At 44.3% G+C, this 22094-nt stretch overlaps 1 protein-coding gene across 1 annotated transcript in view; it reads left to right on the top strand.

The window, feature by feature from the left end:
- LOC132387561 (NACHT, LRR and PYD domains-containing protein 3-like) overlaps positions 1-22094 on the top strand; it is a 47740-nt gene that overhangs the window by 4910 nt on the left and 20736 nt on the right. Inside the window, exons 2-6 of the mRNA XM_059959941.1 lie at positions 7081-7177; positions 10403-10672; positions 11237-11403; positions 20340-20511; positions 20619-20684. Coding sequence (XP_059815924.1) covers positions 7168-7177; positions 10403-10672; positions 11237-11403; positions 20340-20511; positions 20619-20684 — 685 coding nt within the window. The 5' untranslated portion in view covers positions 7081-7167. The remainder of the gene's footprint in view (positions 1-7080; positions 7178-10402; positions 10673-11236; positions 11404-20339; positions 20512-20618; positions 20685-22094) is intronic.

The following is a 22094-nucleotide window of genomic DNA, read 5'->3' as shown; positions in this document are numbered from 1 at the left end:
GAGCCCAATGTGGGAAGTGTGAGATCACCCACTTCTATAGGACAAACCGAAATCCTGAGTGTGATTAAGTGGAGATGGACTGATGTGTAGTTGGGAGGGCGGGAGATCAACAGTACTTTGTATTTATTGCAAGAGTTATTGGGTATAAGAATGAAAGTGACTTTAACGATTATTTTGGTTTTATTGAGATTGTACCTGGAATATGGTGTAAAATTCCGCTCCCCATACTAACACGGGTTATACAGACGAAAGAACAAACTGCCGGAGGAACTCAATGGGTCAGGCAGCGTCTGGGGTTCCAAACTTCACCCGGATCGATACCTGGGTACGATAATCTTTTTCCTTGTATCTGGGTTCCTAAAAGAATTTCAACACTTCACTTAACTCTCCCCGCAGAAGATCCAACTCAGCAACTTAGGCTGTCTAATAATTTCCACACCATTAAAATGGGAAATCTGTTTATTTTTGTCATGTATAGAGGTTCACTGAAAATCTTGTCTTGCGTACCAACCACACACATCAATTCATTAAACAGTACACTGATGTGATAGAAGGTAAAAAAAAATATAAGTGTTACAAATCATTATGGTTCCAGAGAAAGTGCCGTGCAGAAAGTGTAAGGTCACTTCAAGTAACAGTGAGGTCAGCCGACCATCTTAGCACACGGGACATTCAGTTTGCTTAAAACAGCAGAATGGAAACCGTCCCTGTGCCTGGTGGTACATGGTTTCAGGTTTTTGTAGCTTCTCCCCGATGGGGAACATGTGAGAAGTGAGAATGTCCCAGGTTGTGGGGATCTTTGAGTACACGGCCAGCTTTACTGAGTCAGTGAGAAGTGTAGACAGTGTCCATGGAGGGGAGGTTGGTTTCTATGATGTGCTCAGCTATGTCCACAGCTCTTCATAGTTCCATGCAGTCATGGGCAGAGCAGTAACAAGAAGAAGGTGTCAAGTATCTGGATGGGATACTCTCTATGGTACGTTGATAACATTTGGTTAGGGAGAAGTGTATCTGCCAAATGTCTTGTTATTCTATCTTGTTCATTCTAGAATCTTTTTACAGTAATATGTATTTTCAATTCAGTATCTGTGTATTGCTGGAAGGCCATCAGTGACTATCCTTGGTCCCTTCTCCCATCTAGTTCAATCTCCTCTTCCCCACCCACCTCATGCTACCTCTGCCCATTCTGTATCCCAGCACCTCAATGCTATATACCAACATATCTTGTTCAACCTCTGTCCAGTCTGTATCCCACCAGCTCAATGATATATATCAAACATCTTGTTCAATCTCTATCCATCCTGTTTAGTACCTTTGATTATATCAACAATCTCTCTTCTGTCGTTGTCTTCATTGTGAATTATTTTGTCTCACTGAGTTATTTCTGAAATCGGTGTTTGTTACCTGGAACTACCAGAGGATTTATTGACTACAGTACGTGGTAGGGTAATGACAGCCATTGAGACTTTAGCTTCAATGTTACCAAATGTCCACTGTTAGTCTTTGTCAGGAGACATGGAAGTAGATGTAACAGACTGATAGTGGGGTGGGGAGGATGTTGTGAGCATTGACTGTATCGACTGTATTAACCCTGTGTTGAAATGAAGGCAAAACTAATGAATATGGGCATTACAGTTGTGCAAATTTGTTCAGGCCGTCACAAATATTTTGTTTTCAGTCAATAGTTGTGCATCATTTAATGTAAAAAGAGAAAACGCTGGGAACGTTCAGCAGAACGAGCAGCATCTTGGACAGTCCCAGTTCTGATACAGGGTCTTCCACAGTTTCTCTTTCCACACTATCCAAGCTACCCCATAACCCTCCATTTTTCTTTCATCCATGCGCCTGTCCAAGAGGCTCTTAAATATCCCTTTTATTTTAGCCTCCACCACCATTCCAGCCACTCATAACACTCTGTGTACAAAAAAACTTACCCCTGATGTCTCCCCTAAACTTCCCTCCCTTAATTCTGTCCCTATGCCCTCTGGTGTTTGCTATTGGTGCCCTGGGAAACAGGAACTCACTATCCACACTATCTATGCCTCTCATAATCTTGTAGACCTCTATCAAGACCTCACTCATTCTTCTTCTCTCCAAAGAGAAAAGTCCCAGCTCTGCTAACCTTGCTTCATATGACTTGTCTCCAAACCAGGCAACCTCCTGGCAAATCTCCTCTGCACCCTCTCCATAGCTTCCACATCCTTCCTATAATGAAGTGACCAGAATTGAACACAATAATCTAAGTGCGGTCTCACCAGAGATTTGTAGAGTTGCAACATGACTTCTCTACTTTTGAAGTCAATCACAGACAGACAGACTTTATTGATCCCGAGGGAAATTGGGTTTTGTGACACTCACAACAACCAAGAATAGTGTAGAAATATAGCAATATAAAACCATAAATAATTAAATAATAATAAGTGAAATAAGTCCAGGATCAGGGTGTCTGACACACCGAGGGAGGTGTTGAAAAGTTTGATAGTCACAGGCAGGAATGACCTGTTAATGAAGACTAGCATCACACAGGCTTCCTTAACTGCCCTGTCAACCTGTGCAGCGACCTTGAGGGATGTATAGATTTGAACCTCAAGGTCCCTTTGTTCATCCACACTCTTAAGTAACTGACCATTAATTCTGTACTCAGTCTTCTGGTTTGTCCTTCCAAAATGTATCACCTCATCGCCCCAAATCCTTCCCAGCATTCACCCCACACACGCCCAGATAGACAGAACCCCCGCAGGCACGTCCACCCTCCCAGCAAGGGGACCTACATCTAACTGATCCCACAATCCCGGCTCAGGCGCAAAACCGAGACTGGAAGACTGGAGAGCCCGGAGCCTCTGGTTGTCCGGCAGAACTCGGACCCGGACATTTCCCACTGCAACCCACCCTCGATTTATACAAACCCGAGATCAGCCCCTTCCTCACCGCCGCTAGTACAGGAGTCCCGCCGGCGTCAGCTGGAGTCGGCACCGCGCCTGCGCTTTGCAGGACGTTCGCCGCGGCACCATCCGTGGCTGGAGGTCACAAGGTCAGAGCGCTTGTCTGTCCGTTTCTTTCACTGTGACACCCCAAACTCCATACCAACTCCAACCAAACCACCCTGGGCGAACTTTAATGACCAACAAACCATAATTGCTCTCAGTGATCAGAGATCTGAATGATTCAGTCACTTTTAGAGGATGGGATACCTAAGGTCGACATTGTGAAAGTGTTTAGTTCCCCAGGAGACAAGACTGTGGACGAGCGGTGTTCTGTTACCTGATGCAATCTGTGTTTACCTTGCTGGCAATTCCAGTTAACATCAATAAAACTATTGTCTATGTAAACCCTAAACAACAAGACTCTGCACTGACTGCAGCCACTCCATCCCAGAGCAGATCACCCTGGACAGTCCTCCCCTCTGATGACGCATTGTTCACATCGCACATGCTTACATTCCCGGATGGGCGGTGTTTTCCCTTCCATTCTTTGTTGAACGGGATGGAGAGCAGGGGGATGGATCACTGAATGTGGGGTGAAGACATAAATTTCCCATCGGTGAGTATTGAGACCAGTCCCGAGTGAGGAGGTCTGATGGAGGGCAGTGAGTCTCGTTAACTCAATCGAACTGGCGGCCTTCGCCCCGCTTCGTGGACTGAACCTGCCAGGGTCAGTCCGGGTTGTGGGACCTTCACCACGAACAGCATGGGATGAGCTTACGCTCAGCCCCTGTTATTCTGCCCCTCGGGAGGGGTGAGGATGAGGCGATGATGCTGGGAGCACACCCATCTTTCGCCCGTTTGGACAAGGCAGACAGACGGACATACTTTATTGATCACGTGGGAAATTTGTTTTCGTTACAGCCAAGAATAGTGAAGAAATATAGCAATGTAAAGCCATAAATAATTATATAATAATGTTAATCATGCCAAGTGGGAAGGAAATGAGTCCAGGGCCAGCCTATGGGCTCTGGGGGTCTGACACTCCGAGGGAGGAGTTGTTAAGCGTGAAGGCCACGGGTAGGAATGACTTCCTATGACGTTCAGTGTTACATCTCGGTGGAATGAGTCTCTGGCTGAATGTACTCCTGTGCCTAACCAGTACATTATTGAGTGGATGGGAGTCATTGTCTAAGATAGCATGCAACTTGGACAGCATCTTCTTTTCAGACACCACCATCAGAGAGTCCAGTTCCAAGTCCACAACATCACTGCCCTTACGAATGAGTTTGTTGATTCTGTTGGTGTCTGCTACCCTCAGCCTGCTGCCCCAGCACACAACAGCAAACATGATAGCACTGGCCACCACAGCCTTGTAGAACATCCTCAGCAACGTCCGGCAGATGTTAAAAGTCTTCAGTTTCCTCAGGGAATAGAGATAGCTCTGACCCTTCTTGTAGATAGCCTCCTTGTTCTTTGATCAGTCCAGTTTATTGTCCATCCGTATCCCAGGTATTTGTAATCCGCCGTGTCCACACTGACCCCTTGGATGGAAACAGGGGTCACCGTTGTCTTAGCCCTCCTCAGGTCCACCACCAGCTCGTTAGTCTTTTTCACATTAAGCTGGAGGTGATTCTGTTCGCACCATATGACAACATTTCCCACCGTACCCTGTACTCAGCCTCATCTCCCTTGCTAATGCATCCAACTATGGCAGCGTCATCAAAAAAACTTCTGAAGATGCAAGGCTGTGGAGCAGTTGAAGTCCCAGGTGTAGATGGTGAAGAGAAAGGGAGACAGGACAGTCCCCTGTGGAGCCCCAGTTCTGCTGACCACTCTGTCCGACACATAGTGCTGTAAGCGCACGTACTGTGGTCTGCCAGTCAGATAAGCAATAATCCATGACACCAGGGAAGCATCCACCTGCATCACTGTCAGCTTCTCACCCAGTAGAGCAGGGCGGACGGTGTTGAACGCACTGGCGAAGTCAAAAGTCACTGTACCTAAACGGGCCGTGGCTTCCTTTCCATTCTGTATTGAGATCGTCTGCGGGATCGGGATTGGGAGAGGACCCACGCCCCTGGGGCTCGGAGCTGGGGGAAGTATCACCAGCAGATGTTGAATTAAATGCAGAATGAGGCAGGGTAAAAGGAGCCATTACAACTTTAATGTCATTGTTACAGAATGTTGCCGCGTTACTCTTGGCCATAATTAAACTCACTGTACATGATGTAGATCTTTTTTATTCGCTTTTTCGGTTATCTTTGGTGCGCCACTGTTCAGTAACTGCGCAAAAAGGAGAGCTGCATGTTTTGTTTTCATTCTCTGATCACTGCCCTTCAGTGAAAGAGACAAGTGACCTCAGGATGAGATGTAGCAGATTGACAGTGAGTTGGAGAGGTGGGGAAGGATGTTGTGAACATTGACTGTATGGACTGTATTGGAATGAAGAGAAAACTAATGAATTTGGGCATTGCATTTCTGCAAAATCCCTTCAGGACGGCACACACATCGTGAAAGCTGTCACTGTTTGCATTGTCCAAAATAAAAAAGAGAAATTACTGGAAATTCTGGGAGATCTACAGCCTCACAGATGACCACATCTGCACCACGTGCACAAAGCTGCAACTCCTCAGAGAATGTGTTAAGGAACTGGAGCTGCAGCTCGATGTCGTTTGCCTCGTACGGGATGCGGAGGACGTTCAAAGTAAGAATTATCAGAGTATCTTTAAAACCATAATTCCCTCAAATCTAATCAGTAAGCTCCTTGTACAACTGGATCCTGGATTTCCTCACTTGTAGACCCCACTCAGTTCAGATTGGCAAAAACAGCTCCTCCTCAATGTCCATCAGCACAGGAGCACCACAGGGACGATTACAACCACTTGCTCTACTCACTTTACACATGTGACTGTGCGGCTAAGTACGGCTCCACCACCATCCATAAGTTTGCTGATGATACCTCTGTTGTGAACTCTATCAAAAGGGGAGGTGAATCAGCATTCAGGAGGGAGACTGAAAACTTGGCTGAGTGGTGTAATAACAACAACCTATCAATCAATATCAAAATGACCAAAAATCTGTTTGTAGAATTCAGGAGAGGGAAGCCCGCGGTCCTTGAGCCAGTACTCATTGGAGAATGAGAGTTGGAGGGAGTCAGTAGCTTTAAATTCTTGGGTCAAACTCTCAGAGGTCCTGTACCAGACCCATCATATAAATTTAATTGCGAAGACAGTTAGACAGTGCCTCTACTTCCTCAGGAGTATGCGGAGATTCGGTATGTCATCAGAAACGGTGGCAAACCTCTGCAGATATGTGGTGGAAAGTCTGCTGATTGGCTGCATTATGGACTGGTCGGGGAACACCAATGACCTTGAGCAGAAAATACTACAAAATGTAATGGATTTGGTCAAGTATGTCACGGGTAAAGGTCTCCCAAATATTGAGTTTATCTATATGAAATGTTGCCGTAGAAAAGCAGCATCCACCATCAAAGATCCTCACCGCCCAGGCAATGCACTTCCCTCGCTGCTGCCTTCAGGTAGAAGGTACGGGTGCCTCAGGACACGCAACACCAGGTTCCAGAATAGTTACTATCCTTCAAACATTTGGATGTGAATGTACAAGGCTTGACCAGTAAGTTCGCAGATGGCAGAAAATAAGTGTCTTGTGGTCACGTTGAAGATTATGGTAGCTTATTGGGGATCTAAATGGGCAGAGGAGTGGTAAATAGATTGAAAAACCAACACGAGCAACAACGGTTTCATATAGAGGTTGGTGATTATGTGGAGGAAATTGCCAGAGGAAGTGGATGAGGCAGGCACAATTGTATAATTCCAGAAGCAGTTGGGATGTGTAGATGGAGTGAAGAGGCCAGTAGGGAAATGGGCCCATTACAGGAAATTGGGACCATCTCGGTGAGCACTGTAGTCAGCATTGTCTCATTGGGATGAAAGGTCTCTATCTGTGCTCTGTTGCTCTGTAACTCTATCAGTAGATGAACTGGATAGACACAGACATGGTGTGGGAGTTCATGTTAACAGGGAATGTTTTGTCCCTAAACCAACGGATGCTCAGATACAGTGGATGGCGATACTGTTATTTGCAACTACTGGAATCGTACTCTCTCTGACTCACTGTCTGCTTGTTTGTAATTCAGGGTATCACCAGCAGGTGGAGCTTTCCTGCTCCGGGACCAAAGTGTAAACAAGACGACGGCAATCAACAATCGTCAGTCAGATACAGAATGGACAAAGGTATGATCACTGGGATCATTCTAACTAAACTTCTCTCCTGTTGGCACACACTAGTACAGATGAACAAACTTACACAGATGCTAACTGGGCACAGAAAACTTTCATCAAGCAGAATCATTGATCCCACTGGTAAAGCGGCCTTGATGTAATTGATCAATCTAACAGTTCCAGCTCAGGGACCTGACACCGGTAATGATCGAATCACTCCACTCACCTGAGTGAGTTTCAAAGCTTCACCTGAGTGAAAGGAGCAGGTACTCCTGGATCCGGTGGCTGTGAATGAAACATTGGAATATAATAGCGGGCTTGTGGGCTATGTAAATGTCCAGGGTCAGTTTGTGCTTCACCTCGAGACAGGCCCTGATGTGTAAGATATCTCCAACTTTCAGTTATAAAATTCAGAACCAGATGGTAGGAGCATTTACAGGAATTCAGAGATAGTGTGATAAATGAGCATTTCAGGTTTTGGAAGGGAAGCCATCAACTCCCTCCTGGTTTTCTTGGCTGCTGCGGAAAGGAGATGAGGGGAGTTTCCGAAATCTGTTTTCTGTAGCCGAGCCGAGACCATTGGCAGCATTGGGAATGGCTGAGGATCAGATGACAACTCATTATGGATAAATACGCGGTCTGCTTCAGTGTTTTAATACCCGAATCCATGTCTGGGCTGTGTACAAATGGTGAATGTGAGTTCTGAATATTTCCCTATTAAGATGATCTGTTACCTGGATTTAAAATTCCCAGAATCTCTGATGGGAAACCCGGTATAGCCAATGACCAAATGTCTCAGTCCCCAGCAGACATTGTGATTGTGCTCAACTCTGATTCCAGGGGGAATAAAATAGATAAAACAGCCAGGACACAGGTCCTTCGGCCCAGCTAATTCCTGCTGATCCAAATATCTTTTGTGCTTGCTCCATTTCCCACAGCTTTTCCCAAATTTCCCTTATAGATTTCTATCCTTTTCCTTGCCCACATCCTCTCAAATTTGTAAATTTATTTGTGTTTACTGTCTCTTCTGGCTGCATGTAATTTATACCCATCACCCGCCACTTGAACGAATGCCCCTTCGGTCGATTTTAAATTTGTGCCCTCGAGTCTTAGACTCCTCTATCCCGGGAAAAAGACTATTACCATCTACTCTATCTACGCCCCCAACTATTTTTATGTACGTGTGAAAGGTCACACTTCAAGCTCCCATTATCCAGGGCAAACTATCCCTGGCGAACCATATAACTGAAAACCCAACATCCTAGTCCAGTGACTTACTGGTCATTCTCCACTGCACGCTTTCGTGCTTAATCAAGTCCATTCTGTAGAACTAGAGCTCCAGAGCAGATAGTGGAGCGGGGGTGAAAATAAATAATGTTGAAAGTTCATGCAAAATCAGAAAGACACTTTGGTGGTGGTAATAAACTTCTGAGGTGTGTCTATTTCAATGCGAGGAGTATTGTGGCGAACGCTGACGAGCTGAGGGCCTGGATTGACACGTGGAATTATGACATTGTAGCCATTAGTGAAACTTGGTTACAGGAGGGACAGGACTGGCAGCTTAATGTTCCAGAGTACCAATATTTCAAACGTGGTAGGGGCAGAGGAATGAAGGGTGGGGAAGTAGCATTGCTAGTCAGAGAAAATGTTACAGCAGTGCTCAGGCAGGACCGATTAGAGGGCTTGTCTACCGAGGCCATATGGGTGGAGCTGAGAAACAGGAAAGGTATGACCACATTAATGGGGTTGTATTATAGACCACCCAATATTCAACGAGAATTGGAGTAGCAATCTGCGGAGAGATAACAGACAACTGCAGGAGACAGAAAGATGTCCTTGTAGGGGATTTTAATTTTCCACACTTTGATTGGGACTCCCATGCTGTTAAAGGTCTAGATGCGTTAGAGTTTGTAAAATGTGTTCAGGGATGTTTTCTAAATCAATACATAGATGTACCAACTAGGGAGGATGCAATATTAGATCTCCTATTAGGAAATGAGTTAGGGCAGGTGTCGGAAATGTGTGTAGGGGAACATGTTGGTTCCAGTGATCATAACGTCATTAGTTTCAACCTGATCATAGATAAAGATAGATCTGCTCCTCGGGTTGAGGTTCTAAAATGGAAAAGGCCAAATTTGAAAAAATGAGAAAGGGTCTAAAAAGCGTGGATTGGGACAGGTTGTTCTCTAGCAAGGGTGTGACTGGTAACTGGGAGGCCTTCAAAGGAGAAATTTTGACAGTGTAGAGTTTGTATATTTCTGTCAGGATTAAAGGCAAAGTGAATATGAATAAGGAATCTTGGTTCTCAAGGGATATTGGAACTATGATAAAGAAGATGAGAGAGATGTATGACATGTATAGGCAACAGGGAGGAAATAAGATGCTTGAGGAGTATAAAAAGTGCACAAGATACTTAAGAAAGAAATCAGGAGGGCTAAAAGAAGACACAAGATTACTTTGGCAGTAAGGGCGAACGATAATCCTAAAAGCTTCTACAGGTATGTTAAGAGCAAAAGGATAGTAAGAGATAAAATTGGTCCTCTTGAAGATCAGATTGGTCGGCTATGTATGGAACCAAAAGAAATGGGGGAGATCTTAAATATGTTTTTTGCATCTCTATTTACTAAGGAAACTGGCATGGAGTGAACGGAAATAAGGCAAACAAGTAGTGAGGTCATGGAACCTATACAGATTGAAGAGGAGGAGGTGCTTTCTATCTTGAGGAAAATCAGAGTAGATAAGTCACCAGGACCTGACAGGGTGTTCCCTCGCAGCCTGAACGAGACTGGTATTGAAATTGCAGGGGCCCTGGCAGATAAATGTAAAATGTCGGTATCTACAAGTGTGGATTGAAGGATAGCTCATGTTGTTCCATTGTTTTAAAAAGTACCTAAAAGTAATCCGAGAAATTAGAGGCCGGTAAGTTTGACATCATATCTTTATTTAATTTCCCAGTATCACCGGACACCTTTGCATTAAGATCCCGTGGTCATCATGCAACTGCTGTGAATTAAGTGTTTAGCATTACTGTGTCTATCCTGTTATTTCACTGGGAGTGAATGTGTCCACTCACTGGCTTATCGGGATGGTCACCAAGCAGGATGTACGGTTCACAGTAACCAGCACAGTTCCACTCCAAATCTGGTCAGCCAGAGTCACGGCTCCATTGCAGTCTGACTCAGTTTTGCTCAGATCTATATCATACGCGTATAACCTGCAATTCATCATTTATTTCAGGTAGGAAATCGAAACGGGTAGGGAAAGTACTGAAGAGGATTTTACCAGCCGGATTATCGAGGGAAGATGATAGGGACAAGGGAAGCAATGTACCAAAACAGGGTCAGATTGAGAGCAATGTCCCAGAATGCAGTACGGCCGACGAGGAAGTGGAGAAAATTCAGCCCAGAGACACCGATCAGGACCCTGGAACCGGCACAAGTGAGGCGACTGCCTGTCAGCTCGGAAGCTCATTGGAAACTGAATTGTCAAGTCCCCAACAAGGAGCGGGTGAGTGAAATATTAGGGTGATGTGTTTGCAGAATGCGGCATGGAGGAGGGTAAATGCGATTCCTTGTTGGAGGGTTGGTCAGAGAGAGGGGGAATGTGTGGGTGTGGTACATGTGGAGTAGTGGGGCAGCCGTTACCCCACTACAGGAAATGTACGACCTGCTTTGACGATTTACAGGATGTGCATTGGAGGACATGCAGTTGTCCAGATAAGAGAGTATTTCCAGGATGTGCATTAAGGGAAATGTATTCGCCAGGATGGAGAGAGTATCTCTGGGAAGCGCATATTACCGTCAGTCCCAGCATCTATTGCCAATCCAAAATTGAAATAGGTGAGTGGGCCGTATGCGGGATGGACTGGTTTGCATTAAACATGGTCCTTTATTAAAGTAATGGCAAGGACATTGTTGGTTCGATTTTAAGGTCAGTGTTGGAGATGGAGAATTAATCCATTTTTGTGTCTGTGAGCAGGTTCAAGTCATGTTTTTTAGTTGAGTTGGTTGAGAGAGGTGGAGACGAAGGATATCTGAGTTCAAGCCTGTATTTTCCTTTTTATATTCACAGATCCAGAGTTCACGATCTATGACCTCCTGGCAGAGGGGGAGGAATATCGACTGTACCAACTGACAAAGTTCTACAGGGACAGAATCAAACAGGCTATTGAAGAAAAGGTTGAAAGACTTGGCTGGGTGTTGACAAAGGAGGGACATTTCAGTAGAGAAGAGAATGAGGTGAGTGTAGTGTTTGTATTGTCAAAGAACTGTATAGTGTATGGTGACCAAAATTAATCTTCACGTTCTTGGCGTTCTACATGGTAATGGAGACTTTGGTCTCTGACTTGTCTGCAGCAGATCTGGTTTCAGCTGTTAAATTGGGGAGCACTGGGAACTACAGGTTCAGCCTCAGCTTTTTTTTCTCTCACACCTGCTGCATTTATCAGTGTGATATAACAGCTGTGGCTGCTTATCTGGACCCTGAATAGACATTGAGTCTGAAAATAATTTCAAATCTAGTCTGAACCGTCGGGCAGATTCATCACATCCCGTTAATCCAGGATGAATATTAAACTGTCAGATTGTAAACTGAGACAACCGGCTTCACTGCTGTACTTGACAGAGGGAAACCTACTAACCGCACCTGATCTTGTCTTCGTGAGTTCCCAAACAATGTGTGGCTGATCTGTCATAGTCCCAGAAAGGTACAGCACAGAATCAGGTCTGTTGGCCCATCTATTCAATGCTGGAATACTTAACTATGTATTCCCATTGACCTTCACCGGGCCCTGGTGCTCTATACTCTTATCATTTATGGATCTATTCAGACTTCTCTTAACCGCTTGTACTGCCTGCGCTGCTGGCTAGTTTCACAGTACCCTCTCCGTCAACAAGTTTCACCTTTGTACCCCCTGAACTTCTCACCTTTCACCCTTTACTGATAACCTCTCGTTGGAGTCTAGATCTCACTGTAAGCTCTTGTAGTCTTCCTCTTTGTCCACTGCACCTTCCCAATGTTGGTGTCATCCGCAAATTTGCTGATTCTGTTAACCATAATTTCATCCAGATCATTGATAGAGATGAAAAGCAACAACAAGCATGGCACCGATCCCCGTGACACTGCACGAGCTAAAGGCGCCAATCAGAAATGCAACAGTCTATAGTCACGCTCTGTATTCCTCCAAAAAGCTAATGTCTAATCCAGTTTACTACCTCATCTCGGATGCTGAACAACTGAAACTTCTTGACCGACCTGCTATGAGGGAAATTGTCAAATACCGTACTGAAGTCCATGTAGACTATATCCACAACCTTGGCCTACAACAACTTCCTCGAAAATCTCTATGATATGTTAGGCGTGAAAGACCATGCACAAAGCTGCTATCTCGTGACCTCAATAGTCAATATTTTGACCTAAAAGGAAGAAGAAAGCACAAAACATAAATCTGCTGACTGGCTGATATCTCACGATCTCAGAAATCAACAGGTTGTCCTAAAAAGGAAGAAGGTCAACAGGTTGTCCTGAAAGAGAAGGGGCAAAATTAAAGAAATCTGATAACTTGCTGAATATCTAACTGAGGAGGTACAGGGACACACCGTTTCAGGTCACTCTCCTAGGAGCTCACAAACAGTGATTGTCTTGTCCTAGATCTGACCTATTCAGCCATGTGTGTTATGAGAAAATCAAGTCCGTTATACCCGTGAGTTACCCTGTTCTCATTAGGATTCATTGGCGCTGTATGTAATGAATCAGACAGGCTTACCCAAAGGTAAGAGAAGTAATTTGTAAATATGTATGTTCATCTTTAAAATCATCGCCTGAAGACATCGGCTTCACTGGAAAACCATTAAGTCAAGTCACTTTTTATTGTCGTTTTGACCATAACTTCTAGTACAGTACACTGTAAAAACGGGACATCGTTTTTCAGGACCATGGTGCCACATAAAACAGTACAAAAATTACATTGAACTACGCAAAAAACAACACAGAAAAAAAAACTACACTAGACTACAGACCTACCCAGGACAGCTTAAAGTGCACAAAACAGTGCAGGCATTACAATAAATAATAAACAGACAATAGGCACAGCAGAGGGCAGTAAGTTGGTGTCAGTCCAGGCTCTGGGTATTGAGGTGTCTGATGGCTTGGGGGAAGAAACGGTGACATAGTCTGGTCGTGAGAGCCCGAATGTTTCGGTGCCTTTTCCCAGACGGCAGGAGAGAGAAGAAATTGTATGAGGGGTGCGTGGGGTGCTTTATAATGCTGTTTGCTTTACTGATGCAGCATGTAGTGTAAAGGTCCGTAATGGCGGGAAGAGAGACACCGATGATCTTCTCGGCTGACCTCAGTATCCGCTGGAGGGTCTTGCGAACCGAGATGGTGCAATTTCCGAACCAGGCCGTGATGCAGCTGCTCAGGATGCTCTTAATACAACCCCTGTAGAATGTGGTGAGGATGGGGGGTGGGAGACAGACTTCCCTCAGCATTCGCAGAAAGTAGAGACGCTGCTGGGCTTTCTTTGCTATGTAGCTGGTGTTGAGGGACGAGGTAAGATTCTCAGCCAGGTGAACACCAAGAAATTTCGTGCTGTTAACAATTTCTACCGAGGAGCTGTCGATATTCAGCGGGGAGTGGTCGCTTAATGCCCTCCTGAAGTCAACAACCATCTCTTTGTTTTGTTCACATTCAGAGGCAGGCTGTTGGCTGTGCACCAGTCCGTTAGCCGCTGCATCTCCTCTCTGTTAGCTGACTCATCGTTCTCTTAAATCTCTTGCTACATCTCTTTCACAGCTGTAGCTCCTCAGACCTGGTAGCAGTGAAACTGAGGGATTATTTCACAGTGCAGTGGACCATCAGGGAATTATGCTGATTTATTCCATAATTGTCCATTATTCGTGTTATGGCAAACCTTTCCAATTCCCTACTGGTCACTGTTCTGGGAGATCAATCATTCAAACCCGGGACATCATTCCTCTTGTTTCTCAGAGCGATGTCCTAAGCCCATCCATGTTCAGTTGCCTCGTCGATTACCTTAATTCCATCATCGGTGTATGTTCTGGTCAGACCACTCGTCTGAGTGCTAGCGGTACCGTGTAACCCAGTACTACCTGTCGCATGGTTGGATGGTCGGTGACTAAACCAGCTCCCCCACCAGGCTGGCCTGGTGAGGAGGGTGGCTAGACCCCCAGCAGGACGAAAAACAAGCCATCTAGAAAACAAGTGCGGAAAGGGCATCCCTAGCATCGAAGCTTGGTCTGGCCAGTCACTGCAACAGAACTTCCCCCAGCCGTCCTGGACCCAACCTGGCTTCTGGATCCGGGACGGGATGTCGAAAGGGTGGATCTGGACTGGTGCAATGCCCTACTCACCTAAAATCCACTCACGCACACGGTTCCTTTCTGAGGAGTGGGGTACCACCGCACTAACTGACTGAAAGGAAACATCATCATCCTACGGGATCGAGGGAGAGAGGGAGAGAGGGAGGGAGGGAGGGAGAGGGAGAGGGAGAGGGAGAGGGGAGAGAGAGAGAGAGAGAGAGAGAGAGAGAGAGAGAGAGAGAGAGAGAGAGAGAGAGAGATTGCTTGAAGACAGTTCAATGCTTAATTCATAATTCCTCAGTAAATGAGGAAGCCCATGCCTGCATTCGGGAAGTGATCACCATTTTACAGCATGAGTGTGCCAGGCAGTAACCATCTCCATTATAAGACGGCTGCACTGACATTTCTTAATGTTCTGTTGTCTTTACACATCATAAGACCATAAGGTATCGTGTTACGAACCCCGTAACTGGGTGTCTTACCAGCAAAGAAAGAAGTGTCCGTTGGAGTCTGGTACTATTTTCAACAGTATTTATTAGTAAAAACAAAAATAATATCAATGCAAATATACAGATAATATACATCAGCAATAGTAAACCTAAAAGTGCGGGTATAATAATAATCAATAAGAAACAAGCTCTATCATTGTCTAGGGTATAATGAATTGTCAGATGGAAATATAAAGTTCAATTCAGTTCATGCAGGCTGCGGTAGTTGCTGGTTGCTGGTTGCAATTGTTGGGGGGGGGGAGAGAGAGAGAGAACGTGTAAGCAGTAACAGCTATTGTCTTGCCAACCTTCCTTTACGATTTTGATCCATCGATGCGTCGTTGTTGTCGCCATTCAGGTATGACCCCGCCATCCTTTAGCTAGAGCGTTCTTCTGTGGTGGACTCATCACCCCGGCAAGGGTGGACACACACACAAGCCCCCACCGTTCTCGCTATAAAACACTGAGAGTTAAAATTTACTGACCCTTCGTTTGGTCTTCGATCTCCCACCTTGTCTCGTGGGTTTCTGATGTTCACTAGCGTTTCTCCTTGTGCATCTGAGGGTTGTTGCCCCAGACCTCACTTTTATCCCCACTCACAGGGTCTCAGGTGTCAATCAGGTTGGGATGATATAACCCAACAAATCAGCTCACTCTGGTTGCCCCCGAGGGGTTTCAATAAATAGAACAGTACCAAGTAAACAATCCTTCTCCAAAAGACAATAGCAGTAATCAATGGTTTTGCTCCTCTTTGTCAGTTGTGTCTCTCTCTCATTAACTTTCATAAGCTGATATCAATAACAACTGCCCTGGCAGCTTTCCTGTGTCTCTCTTACTTCCTTGATAACAGCATCGAAATTGTAGTGATTTGCGATTCTCCAAAAGAGGAGGGGGCATGGGCAACTCTGCACTCTTCTGCCCATCAGAGTTGTTCATCCTTCGTAACAATCGGAACACAAATAGGCCATTAGGCCTGTTGATTCTACTCCGCCATGACATAATGGGTGATTTATATCCCTCTCAACCCCATTCTCCTGCCTTCTCCCAGTGATATTTGCTTACCTCACTAGTCAAGAAGGTACCAACCTCTGTTTTAAACATACCCAATGACCTGGTCTCCGCAGATGTCAGTGCCAATGAACTATACAGAGTCACTACTACTCGGCTAAAGAATCTCTCATCTCAGTTCCAAATGGACGTCCCTCTGTTATGAGGCTGTTCCGTCTGGTTCTAGACTCCCCCACTTTGAAACATCGTCTCCACATCCTCTCAATGACTTTCAATATTCCACAGGTTACAATTAGACTCCCCTTCATCCTTCCACACTCCAGCCAGTCCAGAGACATCCAGGAATAATTCTCATCAAAATCAGGTTTAATATCACTGGTTCTGTTAGTTTTGATGCCTCTCTGGACCACAATGCCATCACATATTTTCACTGATCAGGGGACTAAAACCGTTCACAATATACAAGTGTTGCCTGGCCAGTGCTAGTTCTTGTATTCTAATACTCTCAAGATGAATGCTAACATTTGTTTTTGCCTTTCCTAACATTGACTCAACCTGGAAGGAATCCTGCACTAGGTCTCCAGAGACTCATTACAACTCTCAAAAATAGTCTATGTCTTCATTATTTCTGCCAAAGTGTATGGCCATGCATCTCCCTATACTACATTCAAATTGCCACTGATTTGTCCAGTTTTTTCATCGGTCTATGTCCTCCCGTGAAATCCCTGCTTCCTCAATGCTTCCTGTCCTTCCCCATATCTTCATAATGTGCGCAATCTTGTCCATAAAGCCGTCAAATCATTGACATAACGGAAAAAGAAATTGTCCCAAAACTAACCACTGCAGAACAACATTTGTCACTAACATCTAACAAGAAAAAGCCCCATTTGATTCCATTTTGTGCTTCCTGACAGTCAAACAAAATCTGTCTGGAGATAATCATGGATCCTCCATCCATGCTAGTATCTCTCGATTGGTGAGTAAAATCAGAGCTCATGGCATTGGGGGCAGGGTTTCAACATGGATAGAAAACTGGTTGGCAGATAGAAAGCAAAGGGTAGCAGTGAATGGGTGTTTCTTAGACTGGCTGGAGGTGACTAGTGGGGTACCACAGTGCTCTGTATTGGGACCACAGCTCTTTACGATTTATGTCAATGATTTAGATGAGGGCATTGAAAACTATATCAGCAAGTTTGCTGACGATACTAAACTGGGTGGCAGTGTGACATGCGAAGAGGACGTTAGGAGAATACAGGGAGACTTGGATAGGCTGAGTGAGTGGGCAGATACTTGGCAGATGTCATTCAATGTGAATAAATGTAAAGTTATCCACTTTGGAAGCAGGAACAAGAGGGCAGAGTATTGTCTGAACGGTGTAGAGTTAGGTGAGGGAGAAATGCAAAGAGACCTAGGAGTCCTAGTTCACCAGTCAATGAAGGTGAATGAGCAAGTGCAACAGGCAGTGAAGAGGGCAAATGGAATGTTGGCCTTTGTTACAAGGGGAATTGAATACAAGAGCAAGGATGTTCTTTTGCATTTGTACAGGGCCCTGGTGAGACCACACCTGGAATATTGTGTACAGTTTTGGTCTCCAGGTTTAAGGAAGGACATTCTGGCAATTGAGGAAGTGCAGCGTAGATTCACTAGGTTGATTCCTGGGATGGCAGGGCTGTCTTACGCAGAGAGAATGTAGAGATTGGGCTTGTACACGCTGGAATTGAGGAGATTGAGAGGGGATCTGATTGAAACGTTTAAGATAATTAAAGGATTTGATAGGATTGAGGCAGGAAATATGTTCCAGATGTTGGGAGAGTCCAGTACCAGAGGGAATGGATTGAAAATAAGAGGTCAGTTATTTAAAACAGAGTTGAGGAAGAGCTTCTTCTCCCAGAGAGTTGTGGAGGTGTGGAATGCACTGCCTCGGAAGACGGTGGAGGCCAATTCTCTGGATGCTTTCAAGAAGGAGCTGGATAGATATCTGATGGATAGGGGAATCAAGGGATATGGGGACAAGGCAGGGACTGGGTATTGATAGTGAATGATCAGCCATGATCTCAGAATGGCGGTGCAGACTCGAGGGGCCGAATGGACTACTTCTGCACCTATTGTCTATTGTCTATTGTCTTGTCCTACTGTTGGCCCTTAACTTGTTAAACTGAATCATGTGGGGCACCTAGTCAAATGTCCTCGGGAAGTCCAAGTAAACAACTTGCCCTGACTCTCCGTTGTCGCCCCAGCATGCTATTCTCTCAAAAACTTCGAACAGATCTGTCAGAGAAGATTTCCTTCCATGGACTTTGGCCTTTTTTCTTCATGTGCATCCAAATACCCCGAAACCTTATCCTCAATAATCAACTGCTGACATCTTCTCAAACGCTGATCACACTAACTGGCCTATAATCTACAGAACCATTCCAAAATCTAGTGATTCTTGAGTGATCATTAGTAATATCTCCACAATCTCTTCAGCCTCCTCTTTCAGAACCAATCGGGTCTGAAAGCGCCTTCTCCTTAATAATTCCAAACACACTCACTTCGGCCACGACATTCTCAAATATCTGGCACGTTCTAGTGTTTTTTACAGTGATGACTGACGCAAAATATTTACTAATACCTTCCGCCATTTCCTTGTCCCCTGACAGTACCTCTCCACTGTCATTTTCTAGCGGCCCAATATCCACTTTCCTCTCTTTCACTCTTCATATATCAGGCGAACTTTTTGGTAAGCTATTTTACTTTATTCGCTAGCCTATCTTCATATTTCATACTTTCTCTACTTACAGCTTTTGAATTGCCTTCTGTTGGTTTGTAAAAACATCCCAGTCCTCGAGCTTTCTACTATATATTGTAATACTCTGTGCCCTCCCCTTTGCTTTTGTGCTGCTTTGAATTCCTCGTCAGCCACGGTTGATCATTCTCCCTTTAGAATAATTCTTCACCTTTGTGATCATTTGTCCTGCGCCTTCTGAATTGCTCCGAGAAACTTCAGCAAATCCTGCTCTGCCATTGTCCCTGTTAGTGTCATTTTCGAATTTATTTTTGCCGAGCTCCTCTCATGCTTCTGCAATTCCTTTATTCCACTGAAATACTGATACATCTAACTTTACCTTCTCCCTCTCAAACTGCAGTGTGAATTCTGTTATTTTATGATCACTGCCTCTTAAGGGTTTATTTAAAGACAGACAGACAGACATACTTTGTTGATCCCGAGGGAAATTGGGTATCGTTACAGTCGGACAAACCAAGAATAGATTAGAAATATAGTAAAATAAAACCAGAAATATTTAAATAATAAGTAAATTATACAAAGTGGAAATAAGTCCAGGAGAAGCCTATTGACTCAGGGTGTCTGACACTCCAAGGGAGGAGTTGTAAAGTTTGATGGCCACAGGCAGGAATGACTTTCTATGATGCTCAGTGTTGCATCTTGGTGGAATGAGTCTCTGGCTGAATGTACTCCTGGGTCTAACCAGTACATTATGGAGTGAATGGGAGACATTGTCCAAGATGGCATGCAACTTGGACATCATCCTATTTTCAGACACCTGAAGTTCCCCAATAAAATCTGGTGCAATACACAACACAGCCGCCACACGCGCCTTTCCTATAGTGAGCTCAACCATAAGCTTCTCTCAAAAGCCATCCCATAGATATTCTATACATTCCCTCACTTAGTATTCAGCACCGACCTGATTTTCCAAAACTACTTGAATATTGAAATTCCCAATGACTATTTTCACTTTCTCCTTTTCACACATCTCCTCTCTCTCCCGTTGTAATTTGTAGCTCACATCCTGGTTACTGTTAACATGCCTGTATATAATTTCCATCTGGATCAATTTACCCTGTTCAGTTTCAGTGATTCAGGGTCAAGAATCAGGATCAGTTTCTTAACCATCGTCCAATCTGCTATCAACTCTTCCTCAGGAGTTTTCATTTTAAATGAATCAAACCATCCCTTTCACCTACCTGCTTATCCTTTCGATCCAACTATAAACTTCATTAAACTACGATTCAGTGATGCCCACCATCCATTTTTTTTGCTCTCTTGCTCTCTCCTCTCTTCCATTCTTGTTGTCACATCTTTTTGATGTAATGCTGCACATTGACAGATTAAGGAAATTAATCAAATTGCATCTACTGCAGGGTGTCAGTAAATCCTTATTCTTACACAATTTTGATTTAGAATTTCCTTCAGTTACTGTTTCTCTGTTAATGACTGAACCCAGGGAGGATGAGGCATCAGCCCAGTGACTGCATCAATTCTGAAGCTACTGTGGCCATTAACAGATATTTTCCTGCACATTCTCCATGTCTGTCTGTCTGCTCCACAATAAATTCATTGTTTTCCTTTTATAGAAAGTCACTGAACTGACAGAGAAGGGAAACCGGGCAGAGAGTTCCAGACTCTTCCTCAGTTTGGTGAATGGCAAAGGCTCCCGGGCCCGGAGGACGATGTGGGAATCCTTTCTGATGTGGAGGACTGAGTTACCGAAGTTGGACAGAATACTGAGGGAAATACAGGAACTCGGTACGTTAAAACCATGCACTGAACTCAAAGGGACATTGAAATAAACATTTTAGTTACATTGATTATTTTAGCTCTGTTTCCATGGATTTTGTTTTCAATTTAAACAGGTCCTGATCCACAGGAATACATGAACATCGCCCAAGGGTTATCTGAGTTATACATTCAACTGATCGGTAAGTGATGAAATGCTCAGTTCAAACCACATCTGAAATGTTAGTCTGTGACTTGGCAAAACCTGCGAATCAAAATTCACCATTAGCCATTCGCTGACTTCTGAATTCAAGTAACAATTCAAAGAATCTCTCTTTGCAACCTGAATATTCTACATTGTATTTTTCTAATAATCCAGCTGTTTGTTCTGCTGAAATCTTCACTCCAGGTCCTCACGCTCTGGGAATCCCCACACACCCTAGGCAGACTCCTGAGACACTGTATCATCCAGTCCAGATGACTTTTCTATCTTCTTATCTATCAGCTTCCAAGCCCCTTTTCCTTTATAATAGCACTACATGCAATTCTGTTTGCAGATGTTATTTACCTTTTGTAATTCCGCTAGTGACTTCCACAGAGTTTGTCTGGCATTTCCTTCTCACCCATTAATGCAGCTACAACATCATTTTCAGCAGTCCGATATCGACCCTCTCCCTATTTTTCCTGTACTCTTTATATGTATGGGAATGAGAAAAACATAAACTTTGTTATCCTTTCTTACATTATTGACCATATCCTTGCATTTCCTGTGCATTCATGTATATCTAGGAGCACCTATAATATAGTTACCTCCGACATGACTGAGACAGTAAATTCCAGCACCCACAGCTCTGTGAAAAAACTACCCACAATTGCTATAAATTTACCCCATCTGACTTTAACCAATTGCCCTCTGATATTAGACACCAGTCTAATAAAATATTAACAAACAAAATACAGACTGTCGACCCAAACTCTTATCTCTCAAACTTGTACACCTCAGTCAGATCCTTATTGTACCACCAAAGTAAACAAATCAAGTTTATCAAACCTCTACATGTAGCAAATGTCATCGAATCCAGGCAACACCCTGATGAACCTATTCTGCACCCTCTCTAATCCTTCCAAGAGCTGGACCATCAGAAGTGAATACAAATCTCCAGATGCTCCCTAAAACCATAAGACTTAGGAATTCGGCTCAGTGAATTTCCTCCACAATTCCTCTGAACCCCATTATTATCCTGCCTTGTGTAAGTGTTGATGCTCTTTCGAATCATGAACATACCGACCTGTATTTTAAATATATCCAATGACCTGTCTTCCTCAGCTGTCTATGACAATACTTTCACAGATTCACAAACCGCCAGCCAAGAAATTTCTCCCATTGCGGGTCCTCGCCAGCCAGGACAATTCACACAGTTCCCAAGCGTGATAATTTTCTGTATGAGCCTCCTGTCTGGAATCTTGTCAAAGACTTAACCAATATCCAAGCAGAACCATCCATGTGTAACTTCTTCTATTATCTTTCTCACCCCATGGAGGAACTCAATCAACTTGGCAAGACGCAAACCCTGCCCAAATCCTCGCTGCTGTACCCCAAACCACCTCAAGCA

The sequence above is a fragment of the Hypanus sabinus genome, unplaced genomic scaffold (assembly GCF_030144855.1).
Source record: "Hypanus sabinus isolate sHypSab1 unplaced genomic scaffold, sHypSab1.hap1 scaffold_199, whole genome shotgun sequence".
NCBI classification, from domain to species: Eukaryota; Metazoa; Chordata; class Chondrichthyes; order Myliobatiformes; family Dasyatidae; genus Hypanus; species Hypanus sabinus.
Note: the sequence above shows the minus strand (reverse complement) of the source record. Positions and strands in the feature narration are given on the sequence as shown.